At 43.1% G+C, this 22213-nt stretch overlaps 2 protein-coding genes across 7 annotated transcripts in view; both read left to right on the forward strand.

Moving 5' to 3' along the window:
• The first annotated feature begins 725 nt into the window (after nucleotides 1–725).
• Nucleotides 726–19795, forward strand: LOC125772384 (polyamine-transporting ATPase 13A3). 3 transcript variants are annotated; one of them, XM_049444061.1, is made up of 4 exons: nucleotides 726–2056; nucleotides 3854–5078; nucleotides 5193–5505; nucleotides 13853–19795. In XM_049444061.1, exons 2-4 carry the CDS (start codon nucleotides 4820–4822, stop codon nucleotides 17376–17378), a joined length of 4098 nt encoding a protein of 1365 aa, XP_049300018.1. In that variant the 5' UTR covers nucleotides 726–2056; nucleotides 3854–4819; the 3' UTR covers nucleotides 17379–19795. The 3 variants fall into 3 exon arrangements, with proteins under 3 accessions (XP_049300018.1, XP_049300016.1, XP_049300017.1); XM_049444059.1 differs by having other exon boundaries at nucleotides 3854–5505; XM_049444060.1 differs by having other exon boundaries at nucleotides 726–2046; nucleotides 3854–5505.
• Nucleotides 19796–20016: 221 nt separating this feature from the next.
• The window catches only part of LOC125772389 (catenin delta-2), a 36449-nt gene continuing 34252 nt past the window's right edge, over nucleotides 20017–22213 (forward strand). For 2 of the 4 annotated variants that reach the window (XM_049444072.1, XM_049444070.1), the window contains exon 1: nucleotides 21224–22172. The gene's annotated coding sequence lies outside the window, so the exon portion shown is untranslated. Of the gene's footprint in view, nucleotides 20652–21223; nucleotides 22188–22213 lie in introns of those variants that run through there. The other 2 variants (XM_049444068.1, XM_049444071.1) reach the window with 2 other exon arrangements.

Here is a 22213-nt window from a genome sequence, read left to right on the forward strand (position 1 = left end):
GATACGCGGATGATGCGTTCCAGAGAAATCCGCGTATCTCGAAAATCCGCGTATCTCGAATACTGGATGACATGTAGTTTATACCTCCTATTCAGGGTTCCAATGTATGTGCAAGAAGAAAAGGTATTTTTTAAAAACACAAAGCAGACCGTTATTTAATCATATTTAACACGTTCAACGATTTAAGATATACGGCCTGGCCGTTGTTAGGTGAAATAAAAAAAAACACGTTCAACGCTGTGTCAAAAAATGTTACAAATCTACGGCGATAAATGTGTTAAACATAATTTTCAATAACATTTTATTCATTATGCATGGAACGAAAAATTATTTTATTGATGTAATAAAAGTTTACAAATAACTAAATTCATAAAGGAACGAATAAAATATAACTATAAAAGATAAAGTATAAAGTATAAGTTATAAACTCCTCTTTCTGTCAAATTTAAAAAACCGCGTATCTCCGAATCCGCGTATGTCGAGAACCGCGTAACTCGGATATTTACTGTATTTTAGTTTAAAAAAATGCATTATGTCCCACTAATATTCGAAATTCATCCATAGTTCTCCTCAAAAAATACGATATTTTTAATACATATACCCAGATGCATTCAGTTTTGTGGAGAGTATTTGCAGGTGTATAATTATTTTTTTTAATTGCTTTAATGTTTAAAGAACATCGAAAGCATAATTAGTTTTGATAAATGAAAATAATTTAAATACGTTCTGGACAATTTAAATTTCATGTTCGAAAAATGAGTACGCATTTCGAATATTGCTCTTGACAAGTCGACATTTTCTGCTTGGGGGACCGTCGTGCGGTCTTCGTTTTCTTTTCGGTTACATTCGGATCGTCCGTTTAGCGCACGAGTTGAAGGGTTCAGTTCTGCGAAGGCATTTAGAAAAAAAGGGCACGAAAATAAGGTCTTTTTCGGTCAGGAAGCAGGCTGCGTGCGATAGTCTGTCAGATTGCAGCATCTTTTCGTGCGTTTACCGAAGGCGGTTCTCGTGGTTTTCAGTGCAATCTTGTGCTAGCGCCTGTGTGTGTGTGTGTAAGTGATTTGCACCGTGAAAAACGAGGAAGAAGGAGTAAAGTGTCAGTGCGGAATACCATATCAGTGGATAACCGGAAGTACCGTGTGTGTTTTGCAGAGTGCTAGGCATGTTTGTCATGTGTGACTAAGTGTATTTTCTCAGTCGGAAAGAATCGGAACGACGAAAACGTATCAATTGCAACATACTCGGTCAGTATACGAGCAGGAGCATCAAGCTGCAATCTTTGCTGCATCCGGACCAGCTCCCAGCTGCTATGTCCGGTTTCATTCCTTGCAAATCGTTGCTAGTCACAAGCGCGAAGAGAAAACGGTGAAAAGCAAAGCAAAAGAAAAGCCGGAAAGGACAAAATCCGTGCGAATCGTTTGGATGTTAGTTCTTGCATGAAATCGGGCGACCGTGAGAGGAGGATGTAGTTGAGTCTAATCAGCACCACCATTTAGCATCTTTATTTGCGACGTGTCACAAAAACGAACATAGTGCATGCCGCAGTCCCTTGGAATCATACAAAATACCTGCTTCCCGTACGGTTTTTGTGTGATTGACAAGAGTTGATACAAGCGGCAGAAATCATCAACCAGAAATTTTCAACCACGCGTATCCTTCCTCATCCTACAAACGCTGATACCACCGGTTCGTCTGCCTCCTTGGATATTGAATTCAGCAGGGAAATTTCGATTGTCGATTGCTCACCATAAAAAAAACCCCATTTACCAGCTCGAGCCGAAGGATATTCCGTGGCATTCCACATATCAACACAGGACACGAAAAACACACAACACACACACACACAAATACCAACAAGCTCCATCGAGGACGCGGCGCGTGAGCACACGTTTTTATCGATCCATAGAGAAAATCAGGAAGTGCCACCAGCTCTTTCCGACGTTCGTCAGCGAGAACGTACCGACGAAAACAGACCAGTCACACTTGTACGCTTGGTAACGGACAGACAGCAACAAAAACAGCAAAAAGGAAGCCCACCAAACAAAGGTGCGTTTTGGTACGATTTTGCAAGCCATTTTCTTATCGTTTTAGGTCAATTTTGTTTCGTCACCATTAAAAACGTTGATTTGTTTAATTTGTCCTTCTGGCGTACCTCTGATTGTTGTTCTGCTGAATAAACGATTCAAACTGGAAAAATTTTATTGACCATTTATAGCAGAACTAGCTACCAAGCTTTACCATTTAATCCCAACGCAACGAAACGATTTTGATGGGGTCAATTTCCATAAACCGCGTTCTGCGTCATACACGTTGAGTGTCGATTTCTCTTATCGGGCGGGCATTCCCTTGCGCAACCGCCGGATTTATGACACATTTCACTCAGAAAAGGTCCCCCTTCCCCCTCCCACACTACAAAACCATACATGACCCATATGGTTACAAGCCGGATGAAATGAAACGTGTTGGAAAAGAGGTGGAACAGTGGCTTATCTTGTTCCCGGTGCGATAAAATAACTATCTTCGTCGGTGCAGCGTTGCAGGAGGACAGCTGTTCATTGTCTTTCTAGAATGTTAGCCCTCACTGATGAATGGGGTGATATACTTATCTCACCAGGTCCATGGAGACATAATTGCTCCGATGATAGATTATCAATAATTGAATTAGAAATCAATTTTTACCACGTCTAACGTCAACGAGACGAAGTGTTTTGCTGCATAATCACATGTCGTCTATAGATTATGTAATGTGAAGAGCTGCACCACATGCATTCGTGGTCGGTTCTCCAAATATACATAGGTCCTAATTGATCTTCAGGAAGGCATGATGCAAACTCCGCCACCAATCGTTCGTTGTTGATGACAGCCGCATATGAATCGTTCAATTTGCAAAGCCTGTAAATAATAATAACCGTACAGATTGTTTGGCAGCATTCCATGTGCATTACATGATCGTTCACGGATCAGTAAGTGACTCCGGTCAATTGCAGTCAAAATCATGAGCTCATACTATCTGTTTTTTTTTGTTGTTGTCTTCTCATATTTGTATGATAAGATTGTTTGAGTAATTAATCATTATCAACTTTGCTTGCAGTGTTTTTGTTCTTTTCGTCGTCTTGTGTAGTGCATATTTGACGACAAAGTAATAATAATAATGATTCGGGTCTTACAAAGCATAAAGCAATAGCGTTTTAAATATCTGGAACATGTGTAGAAATATTCATTGATTTTCTTTATAGAAACAATATCTTTAGTACGTTTCAAATCTTGTCAATATTACCATGTATGTTTAGGACTAGAACTATCGGATCAATCAATTGGATTAGTCCAATCGAATTTACTGCGATTAAACTATTCTACTTATGTATGGTATTACTTTTACTTATGTATTCTACATAAGGAACGGAACGGATAAGGAAGGAACATAAAAATATAATTCAACTATTTGAAATAGTATATGAAGGAACGAACAATATAAAATGCGTTCAAGTTATGGTAGTTCTAGTGTTAAAACAAAACATTAGACCTTTATCCTAACTTGTTAGAGTAATATTTACTAGGTGACGATTACATTTACAAAAGAAATAAATTAATTTTATAATATGACAAAATAATGACCAATAAGACAAAGATGACAATATATAACAAAAAACAATGTTTATCTAAAAACGCCACGAATTAAGTTTCGATCCGTTTCAAGTCACGAACGCCCAGGTCATTACGTACGTGGCAAATGTGATTAGACGAGCCAACGGCCCTACGGCAGAGGTGTTGCCCTGTCTAGTCAGCTGTCTTTGGCAGCAGCCATTCATTAGTTTCATTTGTTTATTTCTTTCTTCGGTGTTTTTTTTTACAGGCCACCATCAGCCACCATTAAACGGGCGAGCGAATGAGTTCGATGCTCGTGATCATCTGTCTAATGTGAGACGCCTGCAGGGAGTAGAACGTCATCCGTAAAAGGAAACGAAATCGATTTTCAAGTTCATCGCGTTCTAGAAAGTAAATAAGCGGCCACCTTTACACCTTCACCCGTCAGCCGGCGCATCGTATTTGGGTAGGCGCGCAAAAAACCCCAAATCGCCACCGACGTCGTCGTCCTCGTCGGTGTCGTTTGCAACTGAGTGGGCTTCGTGGGACCATGTGCGCGATCTGTACTGCCGTGCCGGAGAGTGACATCTTTGTGCTGAGATAGCATAGATACGCGTCCCTCGTAGCCATTGTCGCGCAGCTGATAAGCGCCAACAGCCAGCCGTTCCTGTCCCGTCCTTCTTCGTGCGCTCGCTGCTTATCAGCATCATCGGCAGTGCCGAACGATCATTGCCACCAACACCGCCAACTAATATAGCATAACAAGAGTGCGCGGTCACCCGCACTGTGACACCAGCACACACGCGTCTCCACACCTTCAGGCGCCTTCCCGCCGAACGAAAAAGGGTAGGTGAAGAAACGGTTTTTTTTTTTGTTTTGCCATTCGGCACAACAACCCTCTCCCCCGTGCGCCGTCGGTGTTAAGCCACTCACTAACACCAGCGTCGGCAAAACCACCACACCACATCATTACCGCGGTTAAGGTGGTCGTTGTAAAAGCGCGTCGCTGTGCCGCGGCAGCCACCGATTGCGTGCCGGCAGTCGTTGAAGGCATCGTTGGCGGCGTGCTTGCATTCTCGTGCGCGAGCTACTCCGAGCTCCGGCACCGTGCCTCAGTCAGTCTGATTGCGCGTCGGAGTGTCACACGGGTGAAACCTCCCTGACGGTGGCCATACCTGGGCACGAGGGTCTGTGCGTGTGTGTGTGTGTGTGTGTAGCGTGTAAGCTGTGATACATGATGCCACTGGCGGAAGGATCGGCCTCGGCCGATCGGTTCACGGCTGCGGGATCGGCAGCAGGATCAACGTACGATGTACCAGCCCAGCTGGACACGACGCTTACCGATGGTGGTCGTTACGGTGATTCTGCTGCCGTGCTTACCGCTGCTGATGAAACCGATCGGGCGACGGTACCGTGCTTAAACGAAAATCCCGGCATACGGCCGGAAGCCGAAGATGAGGACGGGCCGGCGGCAGTACAGATCAAGAAAGCGCGTAAGTCTATGCTATTCACAACGCACAACCACCACCATCATCCACAACATCACCGGTCACACCGGTACGATATCGAGCAAGAAAAATCGAATCCTGACGCTGTGTCCACTTTAGCCGAGCTGCTACAGGAATCCGGTCTCCAGGCGTCCGTACACGACATACTGAACGATGGCGAGGAGGACCAGATGTTCATTACCGGCTACGAGCGGTGTCTGCGCAAAACGTTCCTGTGCTACGTTGGCTTCCTGCTTACGTTCGGCATCCTGCGGTTGGTGATGCATTGGCGGCGCCATTGGCTGCTGCTTGCGACGCACCGCGAATGTTCGCTCGAGCATGCCGACAAGGTGCTGATCCATGAGGCGTACCAGCGCAAGCACGATCTGTACTATGTGAAGGACGTGATTACGCTCAGCGGTGATGTTATCAGGTAAGACGCGGGATACGTTTGCATTGTTTTATGCTAATTCGTCAAGGGCGCGCACACGAACTTCGCCAGCGATCGTTATCAAACTGGGGCTGGCACTTTCGCGTGGCAATCAAGTGCGTTACCACCAATGGGCAGGCGGAAGTACCTTCCCAGAGAGCGACCGGGTAAAGTGGATGTGCATTCAATTCTCACCCGAGGTTCAGTGATTTACATGGACACGCTCGGGTTTTTATCGTTATGATTTTAAGTGTGGAAAATGGCATTGAATGATCAAAACGACCTTCGCTAGTGGTTGGCTTGCGTGTATTGAGGGAAGTGTTTAGTGGTAAAATAATAGAAATAACTCACCTTGTGTTGTGTTTTGTGTACTCTGTTGCATGTTGTACGAAATGAGTAAATTGCTCGATCGGGGATTTTTGCCTGCGTTTAGTTTCGTTGTGTATGAAGCAAGTGGCTAGTGAGGTATTTTATAGATAAAAAACCCCTTTATAAAAAAAATGTCTCAAAAGCAATGAATAGCTCACAACATTTGTTGGAAGAACGTTGAATGTTCTGTGTAGTACACTTGAGCAAATAACTTGACATTGATGTGATACGTTTCTTTCAAGACAGAGCTCGGTGCAGTACAAATGGGATCGTTTATCATCGTTTCAAAATGCTGAATAACGCAATACGTGTCCATTAATTTACATGCTATATTCCATCTTCTAAAACTTGCTTTAATTGCTTCCCTGTTGTTTGTCGATGTTGTTAATGCAACAATGTTATCCATGCAAAGTGGATATGTTTGATTATTTACAGCAAAACAAAAAATGCAAATACACAAACTTTAGAGGTGATGAAACACAAAAAAACCGGTTAATTATTATTTACGACTCTAGGCAGCATGATCGACTACAGACACGGACACCATACTGGCACAAAAACTCCCCGATTGACAGGCCTTGCATACCGATGTGTGTGACTCAAAACGTAAGACGCGAAAAAACCCACTCAACCTGAACTTCACCAAAGAACAACAGACCACTACCACTAGGCAACGAGATGGATGACCGTGCGGATCACTTCAGGATAGGAAAGTAAGCGCTCGTGTCGCCTGCACGACACTGTTGCTTCACGTATCTTGCCTCGCGCTAGAAACAGGAACTGCAAGAAGGAGTACCCAAATGAAGCCTATGAGAACAGTTTCGGTGCTTGAGTGGTTTAGCTTTCCAGTCTCGTTCCTGGCGGCATGTTATATGTGACTGTGCACAGTGCCATACTTCATGCTTTCCATACAAATTCAACCCTGGCTGGTGCGTTTGCCTAATGATGGATTAAAAGGATTGCGTAAATATGGTAAAGCTACAACGGTTAACCTTTGGCGTGGAGAGGTTAAACGGACGGCTGACCGACCGGACCCTAGCGACGCCGGTTGGTTAGATTGAAAAATTGTTTTTGTCATTCCCGGCCCCGTTACTGCCCGCCGCGCCACCATGATCCAATGGGAAGTGTTCCTCCGTTCCACCGGTGTATTTGGGAATGTTATTAGATTTCGTCTCGCTATCGGTCCATTTATTTCGTTTTTTTTTTGTTTTCGGGCTTCCTTCCTTTCCGGACACCTTGTGCTCTGGCCATGGAGAGCCAAAACGGAGTGCGGGACAAAGATAATTCACTAGGAATGCTGTTGGATGTTATGAAGTCGCCTACAGATCATCAGTTAGTGACGCAAACTGGACTTCCCCTTCCGTTCAACACGTTCAACAAACCTTAAGAGAAGAAATACCAAGAAATGAGCACACGCACACGTGTAATTAATGTTTGGCAATCGGTTTGTGAAAGCGGCCAGAACATCGACTGCTCAAGGCTGTTGTCATGTTGCGAATGTATATTCCTTTCATTTTTTGTACACACAGTGCAGCTACTAGCGAACATAGTGACCAGTAGAGTTGATTATAGAGTTGACCACAGAGATTCGGTTTAAAGCATTTAAGCAATATTGTTCACCTATCTTGCATGTTTGTCTTTCTTTATGAAGCAAATATAATTTTCTAACGATAAATACGGTTACGCACTGTTTATCCAGGTGTCGCATTATTCGTGTTACTAAGAAATGACAGTTCTCAAAGCGATTTGACACATTTCGAATTGCAAAATCAGCTGTCAGAGTTGAGATATAGATGAGCTAGGATAAATGACGTTTCATCTTAAATTTGATTGCCTGTACTAATTCACTGACGTCAGAATAAGCCAGATGTTAGTAAACAGTTTAGCATCCCTGTCGACCTGACCCGATCAATTATCCGTGCTAATTCAGCTGGACTTTACATTTCAACTCAGCCAATCTTATCTTGACCAACGACACACAAAATGTGAATTCCATTGCGCCGTTTCATTTTTTCTTTCCCTTTTCCACCCACATTATCTGCATTATTGCGGTTTGTGAAGATGTATTACACCTATTACAATTGTAAATTCGCTTGTAAACCCCTTTTAAAAATAAAGCAAAAAAAAAAAATTAGGTGAGATTATTATACCCGCACGCAGTCAATCAATCACCCTGTTGACAATATTACTACGGCGCATAACCTCTGTGCCCCGTGTGCGAATCAGTTTTAGGGGTTTTTTTGTTTGGCAAAGGAAATAGGTTTTTTTATGTGCGGTCTAACATAAACGAGTACGGTTGCAATAAAACGGCCCAAGTCTCCAACCAAACCACGATGCATGGAAGGTTTTTTTTGGACGGTCTATTCCACCAATACTATTGATGGTGTGATGTGATAATAATAGTTATCGCCTTTATGCAGCGAGAAAACAATAAAATCTCTCTCGCTGCCAATCCGGCCAGTGGCCAGTGTATCGCCAACATTTCATTGCCTCTCTATCGGTTGGTGTACACTTGTCGATAACGTCTAATCTGATTTGATGGCCAATGTCGTGCTTAAAGCTGTATTTTAATACAGTGTGCGTGTCTGTCTGTGGACGGGGTAATTCTGGCGATCATTTATTACGCACGATTGATGCCGGACCTCACGCATTGTACAGGAAAATGGCAGCAAAAAACGACTTAAACATGTGTTCATTTGTAGCGTAGAAATGTTTCACTTTTGATTTATGGCTTTATTCTAAAGATGCAAATTTTATGTTGATTTTAACCAAAAAGAGTGATTAACTACATCCTTTTGAGGATAACAATTTAAACCTATTATCTTCCTATTCTTACTAACTTCCTTCAGATATATCTAGATTGTCCATATATTTGCTATATTTAGAATACTTCTTATTTCCTCTTGGCATAACGGTCTTCTAGGCTATTACATATTCCCAAAATGATTATAAGCCAGACTATAAGTCCTTGATACAGAAGTCCCGCTCCAGATAAGTTTCGATCCTTAACCTTCGGTATACTAGACCGAATGTTGAGGCACAGGACCATAGGCCATCCTCCAATACTTCTTATTTCCTCTTGGCATAACGGACTTCTAGGCTATTACATAGTCCCAAAATTCTTATAAGCCAGATTATAAGTCCTTGATATAGAAGTCCTGCTCCAGATAAGTTTCAATCCTTAACCTTCGGTATACTAGACCGAATATCGAGGCACAAGACCATAGGCCATCCTCCAATACCTGACATAAGAAACTACAAGAACTGCAATGAGGGAAATATGACTCTATCTGATTCATCACCAATTCCTTCTGCCTGCGTTAACATTTTTTTATCGGAAAAGCTTCACTGCAATCGATTATCGAGATTATGTATGTCTTCCCAATATTGAAGAGATAAAAATGCAACCATGAAAATGTGCTCTTCTTGCTAACGAATATATCGCTTTGATGGATTTTTTTTTATTTTCTTACAATATTTAACTTTTTTTGTTCCTCGTTGTTGTCACTAAGTTGTACAGGACGACCAAGTGCACGCTGTGACTAAGCGTCATTCTACGATGACGATGACTAGGGCACTCTCCAGGCTATTTGCTTGTTATCTTTCACTTTGCACGTAAAAGACAAACGACAACACATGCTTAAGTTATTTCTAGGTGAGGAAAATAACATAATAAAGAAGTTTCCTCATCCTTTACGCTACGGCTGGTGGTTATAAAATCTCGAGTCTCTCTGTAAATAGGTTATTCTCGTGAAGTTGATTATCTGTGAATGGATTCAATCTGAATTCGTTCATTGATTGCATGGGGTTGCTGTTCCGCTTGTCTTCCTCGAGATATTGATCTTAACAAGTTGTAATGGAATGTTATTGGAAGTGGTGAAAGTAACACGAGAGTGAAGCTGTGAATAATTTCACTTTGATGGTTATAGTCGCATAAAACTTACTGTCTTACAATAAAGTTGCAGTAGAATTACGACTAACTCAACAGTAACAGGTGCTGTTGACCTTGTTACCTAGTCCTCAATTTCTTGGAATACGATAACAAGCACCACCCAGTGTGAGACAGCCGTCACTACTGATAGGGTGGACAAATTAAATGGCCGGAAATGCAATTGCACACTGAAGGGAAATAGGGGAAAAGTTGATAAACTGGGTTTGTTTGCGATTCTACATTTGCACGATAGCAATTTGTGCACGATGCGATGCTTGGATGTTCCGATCGTGCCAGTACGGTAGCAGGAGCGTATAATGGATACAATAATTGGAGATACGGGTAACTTTTTAAAGCATGTGTGTGTGTGTGAAATTTGTAAATTATTAAACGATTTAGTATGAAATTGATATTCTTTTACTAAAAATTTCTATAAAAAATTTGGCCACTTAACATTGAGTCGCGAAATTTCGAATTAATCTAGTCAATAAACGTAGCAATTTATTAAACCGTAATCGTCATCCCATTAAGCCGATAGGCTTTTCCCTTATCGCGTCTTGGCAATCTCGCGCTCAAATAACATCCCCTTTGCCAGGGACATACCGCTTTCTTGTCTTTCAGGTTCCGTTACGTTTAAAAAAACGGAACGAATGTACACTACAGTGCATAACATAACAATAAGACTTTTTTTTTTGAAGTATGGTTAATCATTACTCAGGACGAATATTTCAAATTTTCCCCTTCCCAATTTTCCCCTCCTGTATTAACAGTGTTTTCAATACGAAGGAGTGATAATTTGTATCGTGACAATATATTGATAATGTTTGTCAATTAAATGGCTGAGAAAATGTGTAATAAAACACATGAACGGCACCATAAACCTTGTGTAGAACACACCAACTTTCACAAACTTTCAGACAAATTTCAGAGCAATAGGTTCAGGTTTTTTGACTAGTACAATTTTTACATGGTAAGATCTATGAACAAAACGGGTTCGATTGTGCGTGAATAGATAACATCAGTTTCTCAATATTGCTTGCAATATTGTAACGCAAGACTATTTGTTAAGAATTGCAGCTTTTAAGATACCATTCTAAAGGAAATATTTGAAAACACTGTAAATTATCAGTAGAAACAAAAAATATTGGAATGAAATTTAAAATGTTTTCCGTTAAATATCAAAAACGTTTTACACGTATTAACAATACGTGTGTTTTGGAATTAACGAACAAAATAAGGCGATTCTTTTGTAACGTATTATACAACGAAGAAATATGTAATAAGTCTAGAGGTCGTATAGTTATGTTTCGCACTGTGCTGCTAGTGTAAGAGCGTTCTTTCTCCTTCACAAAGCCATTCCAATTGCCCCCGGGTGGATGTGCGTACGAGGTGTACCATTTAAGCAAGTAAACACATGGCACCCCCACCTCACAAGAGTTTTTTTCAAAGACCTTAGAACAAGCATAATTGTGTCACACCCGTGTAGCACTCGCACACAATGGCTGAGGTTAAGCCACAATGAATACAATCCGATCGGATGGGCGTATAAAAGTGAATCGAACAATGACTTAGAGCTTTGCATACCAAACGATCCGCGTGTGTGTGTGGCAGGTTTAGAAGTATTGAAGATTACTACCAGCATCACACGTGTCGCGTCGAAGATCATCAGTATCAATAAAGCGTAGCGAAACGTGTACGACGGTATGGCGCGAATCAAGCCCGAGGAATGAACGACACGTGGTGGGTTTTGTCACCAATACCGCAGGTGTAGCGTTCCCGCGTGTGGGATGTGTGCTAACCTTCACATCAACAAAGCATTCGAACAATGTAAGTGCATGTACAAACGCGATAAGCTACATGTTTTAGGATACCGTTTCAAACGAGTTGTCTAAAACTGCACGAACTAAACCTATTAGTGAAGGATTATTAATGAAGCGTTTCAATGAAGACGTGCATTTTTTAATGCTACTGTCACGTTCACTAAACTCCTGAATAGGTTATTTAGTAAGCAAAAGCAAACATGGAGTTGTGACAGTAATTGAAAGTCTTGAAACAAACAAATATATATACAGTGGAGCGCCGATTATTCGGGTACCTTTTATCCGGCTGTCCCACTATCCGTGCAGCTCGGAAATGAAAGTTCCAAAGGGCGAATTGACATATAAACGGCAAACCGGTGATGACAAGAAATAAAAACCTCAATAGGGAACGATCCAATTTGCTCAAGCTCGACCAAATAGAACAGATTTAGTTTGCAAAGTGCACCTAAGAATATTAACATTTAGCTTTAGAAGAACAAAATCCACCCATTACACACTAAACACTAATATTTATCAATAAAAAGAGTTGTGCCTGTTATCCGTGATATTCGCTTATCCGGCAGAGGCCGAGTCCCGATGAGCACGGATAATCGACGTTCTTCTGTAATTTAGAATATTTACATAGAAAAACGATCCTGTTTGTCTTAAATGTATCTAAACTTATGTTAGACTATCAGCTCGTGCTCATTTGACAAAGTAACTTCACTCAAACTATAACACTTAACTCTCCTTTCGATACGTCCGAATCGTATCGTTTGTCTTTCCTTATGATTGTATAATTCGTAACGACACTTGTTACGCAAAAGCACTTGATAGCATGCATACTCATTTGGGTTTGAACAATTGTCATTATGCTGGCGTACCAATTGAAATGTTTTACCCCGCAAGAGAGTGTGACAACGGTGACAGTGACACATAATAGAAACTTTTCCATCATTCACCATTTGCCGTAATCTTGGAAGCGTCGCATGGGACCGTAATAAAACAATTGACTTGCAGTGTAAACAAATCGGGGTTTCGTGTTACGGTTCACTAACACACCCCCTGTGTAATGGGAAGGAATGAAGCGTAGTTTGCATGAGGGTTTTAATTAAACTGAGTTACTGTTAAACGGAAAGCATAATCTGCGCCAAGTTGCTAGATCAAGTTGTCGTACATTAGAAGTGAAACGGAGTGAAACTTCCAGTAAGTCTAGTTAGATGGGTACAATGCATTCTAGTTAGCAAAATATATTATTAGAGTTTTAAGAGGATCCACCGATTGCTGACTTGGCCTTTTTTCTCCAAGTAAACCATCGAACCTTTCCAATCAGCGATATATTAATAACATGTCGAAAAATATCCTTTTTTGTGGCGATATGTAGACATCCTTTTCAGGTCATCCAAAAACAAAGGATTAGTTGGCTTTTTTACGTAATCTGGAAACTAAGGTATAAAATAATATGTAAAAAAAAGTATATGCAAGACTTCCCAACCTTGGCAAGTTGATGGAATGAAGGTTTAGCAAAAAGCAACGAATCCTGATAAAGAGCAATAAAATGGAACAGTTCCTTTAAAAAAAGAAAGAAAAAAAAAACACCAAGAGAAGAATGTGTGCGTCAACAAAAAGTTTATATTGGTTCCGTCCGTGCGTTCTCATCTTCTGGGTCTGTCTTTCCCTAGTTCATTATATCCAGTTCATGTGGGTTGATTTGGTTCACAGCAGAAAACTGTATGGCGCCATCACCCGGTCCAACCCAATCTGATCCGCGAACCTCCAAGTCCAAGGGATAAATTGATGCGAGCGCAAAAGCGAGCGTGCTACTCCTTTCGATGTGTTCAATCTTAATTAGAGTTTATTTGTTTGCGAGTTTCGCCGGCAGCACGGGCCCCGTTAGGCGCGCTTGGTACCGCGTGGTCCCGCTAGAAATGGATGAGGGTTGAAGTTCCGCTCTATGTGCTCCCTAAACCACGCTGATTGATAGTCGCCGTTTCAAGCGACCCCAAAAAAAAGATGGAAACGAGGGATTGAAACTTTCAATATGGCAAATCAATTAAAAGCGCAACGATATGAGCATTGATTTAAAAAAAGATTATTTGCCGAGCGAATTAGAACAGAATGCTCTCATCTCGGGACGGGATGGCACTGTAACATAATCTTTCATTCTTTCAAAAACATTTCAAAACCTTTCATAAGCTTTTGTGTATGAAAATATTAACCTTTTTGGTTTTTGTTTTGCTTTCTTTTTTAGTGAAATTCTGGATGAAAAAAAGAAACCAACCACAAGCAACGCTCGTAACGTGATCAAGGAGCTGACGCAGAATGGTATTGCGGATTACGTCGGGTTTTTTCGCTCACTGAATCCGTTCCAGGTGGCTTACCATCGTACCGGTGGACGATTCGAGCATGCGAGCACCATGCGTTACTTTTCCTGCAAGAAGCTACGGTACATCTGGTGCGATCTGAGCAAGAAGTTTATCAAGCTGCAAGGTTTGGATGTGGAGGTGCCGAGCGTACTCATCCACCATACGAAGGGACTGTCCGTGTACGAGCAGAGCATCCGCCGCTTGATCTACGGAAGTAACGAAATCTTCATCCCGGTGCGCAGCGTACTAACGCTGCTGTTTCTCGAAGTGCTCAATCCGTTCTACGTGTTTCAGATCTTTTCGGTGATATTGTGGTTTTTCTACGAGTACTACTACTACGCGGTGGTGATCATACTGATGAGCGGGTTCGGTATTACCGTGTCGATCATACAGACGCAGCGCAACCAGCGCGCACTTTACTCCACTGTGAAGAACACCGACACGGCGATGGTGGTGCGCGACAGCATGGAATCGGAAACGATCGAAACGCGTTTTCTGGTGCCGGGTGATGTGTTGGAAATTCCTGCCACCGGTTGCACGATGCAGTGCGATGCGGTACTACTGTCCGGCAACTGCATCCTGGACGAATCGATGCTGACGGGTGAGAGTGTACCGGTCACAAAGACACCGTTGCCGCTCAAGCGTGATCTGATCTACAATCGCAAGGAGCATGCGCGCCATACGCTTTTCTGTGGGACACGCGTCATCCAGACGCGCTACATCGGCAGCGAGAAGGTCCTGGTGAAGGTGCTGAACACGGGCAACATCACGGCAAAGGGTGGACTGATCCGATCGATTCTCTATCCACCGCCGGTGGACTATAAGTTTGAGAAGGATTCGTACAAGTTTATTACCGTGCTGGGTGTGGTGGCGTTCTGTGGATTCGTTTACACGCTCTACACCAAGATTAGCCGCAGTATCGGCGCGGTGAAGATCATTGTGGAATCGTTGGATCTGATAACGATCGCTGTACCGCCGGCACTACCGGCTGCGATGACGGTCGGCCGTATGTATGCGCAGAAGCGTTTGAAACGGAGCAACATTTACTGCATCTCGCCCCGAGCAATCAACGTGTCGGGCAGTATCGATTGCGTGTGTTTCGACAAAACCGGCACACTGACGGAGGACGGGCTGGATATGTGGGGCGTGCTGCCAAAGGATTCGACCAACAGCTTCCAGATACCGCTGAAAGACATTACCCGGTTGCCGATGAGTGATCATCTACTGTTCGGTATGGTCACTTGCCATTCGATTACGTTCGTCAACGGTGAGATGCGTGGCGATCCGCTTGATCTGAAGATATTTGAGTCTACCGGGTGGATACTCGAGGAGGCGAATGTGTCCGACGAAACCAAATACGATATGCTGTTCCCGACGATCGTGAAACCACCTCGGGGCGATTCGCGAGACGAGCTGAACCTCGAGCTGGACGTGGCGTACGACAATTCCAACGATATCGGTATCGTGCGAGAGTTTTCCTTCACCAGTGCGCTGCAACGGATGTCGGTAGTAACGCGAAAGGTGTCGGACAATCATTTCAACGTGTACGTGAAAGGTTCACCGGAGATGATCAGCACGTTGTGCCGGCCCGAAAGCATACCGGAGGATTTCCAATCGAAGCTAGGTTTTTACGCACAACAAGGTTATCGAATCATTGCGATTGCGTACAAACAGCTGGACAAGAAGCTAAACTACCCGAAGGTGCAAAAAATTGCCCGCGAAAAGGTGGAATGTGAGCTGGAATTTTTGGGCTTTGTCATACTGGAGAACCGGCTCAAGGCGGACACGGAGGAGGTGATCGAGAGTTTGAATGCGGCCAGCATACGCTCGGTAATGGTAACCGGCGACAATCTGCTGACGGCGGCAAGTGTCGCACATGACTGCGGTATGATACTGCCCGGTCAGAACCTGGTGACGGTAACCGCACACGCGGATAAAGCAAACCCGGACCATTACTTTCTGTCGTACGATATTACCGGTCAGCCGCAGCTCACACAGTCCGACATTATTAACGATAATCAGGTACCAGGCATTAAACCGGACGGTACGCCAAAGGTGAAGGAAAATGGCAACTACGCGCTCATGACGGAATCTAACAGCATTAGCAGTTCGATCGACACGTGTACCATCTCGACCCAGCTGAGCACAAACTTCGACAAGGATCATCACTCGCACCGAATCATGATCGAGGCGGACCACGACTGTAACTCCATCACGGACATAAAGGTAGTAAATGGTGTTACGTCCGATCCACTAACGCTTGCAAAGACGTCCGGTACGTTCTGCTTCGCGCTGACCGGCAAAACGTGGGCCATCATCAACGAACACTTCCCGGAGCTGGTGCCCACCATCACCTCGTTCGGCACAGTGTTTGCCCGTATGTCGCCGGATCAGAAGCAACATCTGATTACGGGACTGCAAAATCTCGGCTATTACGTCGCAATGTGTGGCGATGGTGCGAATGATTGTGGCGCGTTAAAGGCGGCACATACAGGCATTTCGCTTTCGGAAGCAGAATCATCCGTCGCGTCTCCGTTCACGTCGAAAAATCCTACCATCGCCTGCGTACCGAACGTGATCAAGGAAGGACGGGCCGCGCTGGTTACCTCCTTTGGCATATTTAAGTTTATGGCTGCCTATTCGCTGGTCCAGTTCGCTTCCGTCGTTATTCTATACTCGATCGATTCAAACTTGACCGACTGGCAGTATCTGTACATCGATCTGTTCATCATCTCCATTGTGGCATTCTTCTTCGGTAAAACTTCCTCGTACGATGGACCGCTGGTGAAGCAAACGCCCTCCAACTCGCTGATATCGCTTGCACCATTGCTTTCGCTGGCACTGCACATGATCGTTGCGATCGGCATACAGATGGCCGGTTGGTATCACGTACAAGCGCAACCATGGTTCGAACCGTTCAACTATACCTCCGACCGGGAATTAAATGACCACGGGTGCTACGAAAACTACACCATCTTTGCTATCTCCTGCTACCAGTACCTGATACTGGCGATCGTTTTCTCCAAGGGCGCACCGTACCGGAAGTCCATCTTTTCCAACTATGGATTCATCATCAGTATCGTGGTAAACACGGCTGTCGCGATTGTGCTGACCGTGTACCCGCCTACCTGGATAGCGGAACAGTTCGAGCTGGTTATGCCGCCCGAGGGCGAGTTCCGATTCCGTCTTTATGTCGTCGCGTACGGATTGATAAACTTCCTACTGTCCTTATTCATCGAGCAGGTGATTGTGGACGAGATTGCGTTCAAGCGGCTGCGCTACCGATGGCACAATGTAGCCAAATCACGCCGCAAGTACTTACAGATTCAGCAAAACTTTCACCGGGACATCCATTCGCCCAGCGACTTTAAAACAGTGTACGGATGGTCGAACGAAAAGTATGATTACTGACGCCACCTTACTGCTGGTGCTGCGGAGAACAACAGTGAAGCTGGCGGTGGTGCGATGATACTAGCATTGGCACTTCAAATCGCGTGGCTATTGCTAGGGGCGGCGGTCATGGTCGTATGCCATTGGAAGGATGCGGGATATTACAACAGAGAAGCCAAGCTGCGGTAGCACTACCCCGCACCATGTACGATCGCTTGAGCCTGCATCTGCACGGAAGCCTGCCTGATTGAAATGAGAAAGGCGAAGAGTTGAGCCTAAATTGTTGATACTGTTTGTGATATGTATGATTTTACACGCTTCCCTAGCGTATATGCCTCGGGGACACGCAGGCACCTTACGATAACGGGGGGGGTTTTCATCTACTACGGATGGTGCATCTACCAGAAATATCCCATGTTACGATTGAAAGACAATAATGAGCTGAACGAGCAGTGGCTGTACCACCACCGGACCGGGCCGATCACCATTCTTCTGGACGTGCATCCTGGTGTCCCTAAAGGATTTATCTACCGGCAAGATATATTTGTTTTTGTGAAGCAGTGGGGGTTATTCCCCAGGACTATAAGGGCCTTTGTGTGCAAGGTGCTGTGCGAAATGAATATATAGATATATACACACACACACGCAAGTAAAACACGTATTGATCAATATATCAGCATCATTGAGTATTGCGGTGCGCCGAAGGACGAAGAAGCGTGCTAGTATGTGTTGAGAGGTGCCTGTCAGCCGAACGTGTCGATAGTTATTGCGTAGCGATTTGTAATACGATTTACAAAAATTTGAAGAAGAAAAAAAAATGGCGGACAAAACAAGACACACAGGGGTTAGGACGAACGATTAGTCAGTTCCGTTCTGTATTTTGTAGTAATAGTGATGAGCGTTAGATGAAAAACGCTGCACACACTCACACAGGTTTTGTAGTACCGAAAGGTAGAGAACGACAGCTTCCTACCAATAGAGGAACGCTCACGCTAATAGATAGGATACAAAGACATAGTCTCAAGGACACAAATCCTCTTTCCTCTTCTAATAATGTCTTTCTGCCACTTACACCTTAGTTAAAAAATTGTATATTAAAGCATGCGCTTGGGCAAAATCTTTAGTAAGTAGATCATTCAAAATCCTCTATTCGTTAGATTTACGCCTAACGTATTTCCAAGACGTTCTAATCTTACACATTTACTACAAAACATACTGTTGCGAGTAATGAGTTTCTAGGCACTATAACCACCACTATTCTCACAGTCTTTGTGCAATGATAACGGTAGCGGAAAATTCACATAGCGCACGGTATGCCGGGTACATTTAAACACAAAGCTTAGTCCAGCGAAACAGGCAAGAAAGAGCTCATGAATGAATTGTTAGAAACCGTGCGGTCTTAAAGATCGCGTAAAAAAGAATACCAAATCAATGTTTAAGGAACGGGATTAGTTCGTGTTCATACTCAAAAGTAATAGCGCAAAGGAAGGGGAAAAATGGACAGCAAAGTTAACTTACTTATGGAAGGGCCATATGCAAGGCGTGTTGTCTGTAGTATGCTAGAGCATAAGTGCACGCAACAGCAAAGGACGTCAGTGCAGATACAGTTTGCAGCAAATACTTACGCCAGTTGTAAAACTGTGCTAATGGTAGTAAGCAGAAGGCACAAGGAAAGAACTGCACTGCATTACGGGACACGGTGTTCGGATGGGAATCAATATGATCATCGATGTGCATGGAAAGGTCCGACCGCAGCATAATTCTATTGCATGATTAACGATGAAAAGCAGTCGCATTGCCACGTCTATTTAAAACGCTAGTTTGCCAGTTTTTAGCAGCCTGTTTGGCAGCCTTCTTATGTATTTCTTTACTTAATACACCTCAGCCGGTAAGGAAGAAAGCGAGGTTTTTAGTTGAAAAATATGTGTTAGACTCATAAAGTATATTTAAAATTGTGCAGCACGTGACCTAAGTATTGGAGGGTGTTGAAAATGAGAGTGGAACTAGTTAAATTAAATTGACATCGTTATACAAACGTGTGTAAAACAATGGCGCTCAGCTGGATCATTTGCCCGGGAAAATAAAACAAAACTACAGTTCCAGTTGTGTTTGCTAGAATTGATTCAAAATCAGTTCACAATTGTACAATAAATTATATACGCATTTCGTTTGTGAAGCATTTGGTTGTTGACAGAGTTCGAACAAATAACTTTGTAATCGCGAATGCTGCCTGCATGTATGACATGTGCGAACGATTGGAAACACTAGTTTAGAACAAAGGTACACTTTGACGAAGGTGCTATATATGCCAGAACGTTTGCGAAAGTAAAACACAAATGGCAAATGGATTTTGTGTGTCTGTGTATATATGCAACAGCAACATGTAGCCGGGGGTTGAATTTAATGAAATAAATCGATTCTACAATGTGTAACTATAAGAGCAAGACGAGTTTTCTTTAGTTTCTAGCATAATTACTAAACCAGAATCGTTTTGATGACTTTTTCAAGACTATGAGGACGTAACGGTTTTTTGTAGTTTCGAACATGGGTTTTAAATTTGGAACCAATCCCACTCGGCAAAGATTTCGATCGTGATTGTCAAAATGTGTTTGGTAGTGTTCGTGAGATGATGCGGCTTTTCGTCAACCTTTGATTTCATTCTGCTCAGCCTATCTCTTTCCATCCGCTTTGAAACGGAGTGAGTGAAACCTGCGATAGCTGAACATGTTCCTTTCTTTCTAGGGAGCGCTACACCAAAAAAACAAATATGGCGACTCGGTTCGATATGAGCTGGAATTAGTGTGGTGCATGTTTTGGAAGAAATATCCGTTTCAAACGCCCTAATGGTGGTACAAATAGTGTTTAAACCGTAGATGAAATGTCACTCTACATGGTGTGAATGGAGTTTTGAACAGATCGGTGCGTATCAATCGTTAAATCGTGCGTAGAAAATTTGTCCCTTCCGTACGGGTACGGGTGTGTAGTGTCAAACCTCGGCCAAAGCGGGTGGTTCAAAGCAAATGCGCTAGAGCAGGAAGAAGAAGCGAAGAAGCTGAAAAGGAAAAGCGTGTGGTGGCGTGTGAACTTGTGTGCGGGCATCGGTAAAAGAAGAAAACGTGTCCGCAGCAGCCAAGCAGAAGAAGCACGACCGTGTGAAAGAGTCGACGTGTGCGTGTAAAAGCGAGAAGGGTAGAAAGAAAGAGAAGCACTTTGTTTGGTGACAACGAAGCATACCGATGCGTGGCTGAGCGAGTGAATGAAATAGCACGATCAGATCCCGATACAGTAGTGTGTGTAAGTATGAACGGGATGAAGAGAATTAAAAAAATAAGTTATTGATGAGCTGATTTTCAGTGAAAAGGGCTGTGTTTGGGCTGTCTTTTGGTAACAAAATTTCTTATAAATGTTTCTATTGAATAATAGCTTGCTATTACAGCTTTGAATTTGGAGAAATTCGTGTAGAAAATGTGGAATTTAAATCATTTCTTCTACCTCAAATGTGTTTTATACTAGTTTTGGAAACTTTAGCAAAAAGCACTTAACGATTATTTGCGTTTCAGGTGTTTAATATAATTATTTATTAAAAAACACATGCATGTTGTAACTTCTTTTCAACATCCCTTATCAATGTGAAAGGTCGATCAACTCATGTCAGTAATAATAAATTGCTGTACGTGAGAGCATAACCTGCTTTAGTATGCAGATTCTAAGGTAAAAGCAACATTATTTCTAAAGAAAATTTAACCACCTGGATTTAGTTTTAGTGGGTTAACTATTTTTGCTTACTTTCCGAATGTAATATTGACGTATGTGATTAAGGGTATTATGTGACGAATTTAGTGGCTGTTCCGGTACCAACTGGACCGGTACCAACAAGGCTTGCCTGCTGCGATTGGTGCAAATGTGCAGGCAACCGGTAGATAGCCGGTTGGAAAAATGCTTTTTGTATGAAATTACTACCCACTAAACTCGAGCTAGAACGTATGAAGAAAACTCGAAAATTAGCATGCATGCATTGAGTGTAAAGATGCATTTTTAATTCTAATCTCACTACGGTGAAAAACCCGACAACGGCTACGGCTACTGAAGGCGGCGAGCATTGAGCAAGAATCCGGAAAAGCAAGATTTTTCCATTTAGAACTGGAGAGAAAATGTAGCTCCCGTTTGTGGGGGTAGTTTTGTCGCGAAAATACCTTGCCCACAGTTACTGAGAGTGGTAGAGCGAGAGAGAGAGAGAGCTTAAGAGCGAGCATAAAATCGAAAGGTGAATCTACATATGCATAAAGGTGATGGAAGATGGAATCACTCTCACGGGCACAGTGTAAGATGTGACATCATACAAACACACGCCTGAAAACAGGCGCACGCATACACACACACATACAGGCGCACGGAATTGAGAGTGGATGATGATCGGCGAATGGAAAATTTTGCAACGCGATTGTACACACAGACGTCAGATAGTGGTGCGTGCGTGACACGAGCGGTCCGCGAATGTCAGCCAGAGCCACCCCGAATGTGTACGGCTCCGGTATGCTCTCGCTAGGTTTCGCGTACGTGAACAAATAGTGATTTTTCTGTTTTATGTTTGAAAAACTTTAGCTTGTATTAGTGTGCGTGTGGAAGGTGCAGTGTTTTAGAATTTTTTTCCGGAATTATTCATCCAGTCACATCCGCGTTTAATTCATCAACAAAATCATAAGTTAAAACAGCAAAAGAGACGCGAATAATGGTGTGCGTGTGTGTGAGAAAATTGTGGCACAAATGAGTACTAGATCGGTGAAGCTGTCGTGTTATTCCATTTGCGTGAAAAAGGTGTGTATTGCAAAGGTGCGTTGGTTGGTGTGATGTGTGAA

Source organism: Anopheles funestus, chromosome 3RL (genome assembly GCF_943734845.2).
Source record: "Anopheles funestus chromosome 3RL, idAnoFuneDA-416_04, whole genome shotgun sequence".
Classification (NCBI taxonomy): Eukaryota; Metazoa; Arthropoda; class Insecta; order Diptera; family Culicidae; genus Anopheles; species Anopheles funestus.

Bases quoted from the DNA above. Each gene is read 5' to 3' on its own strand.
- LOC125772384 (XM_049444059.1), top strand. From the start codon at position 4,820: ATGATGCCACTGGCGGAAGGATCGGCCTCGGCCGATCGGTTCACGGCT. The intron at 5,506-13,852 runs GTAAGACGCGGG...TTTCTTTTTTAG, and splicing joins CTCAGCGGTGATGTTATCAG to TGAAATTCTGGATGAAAAAA.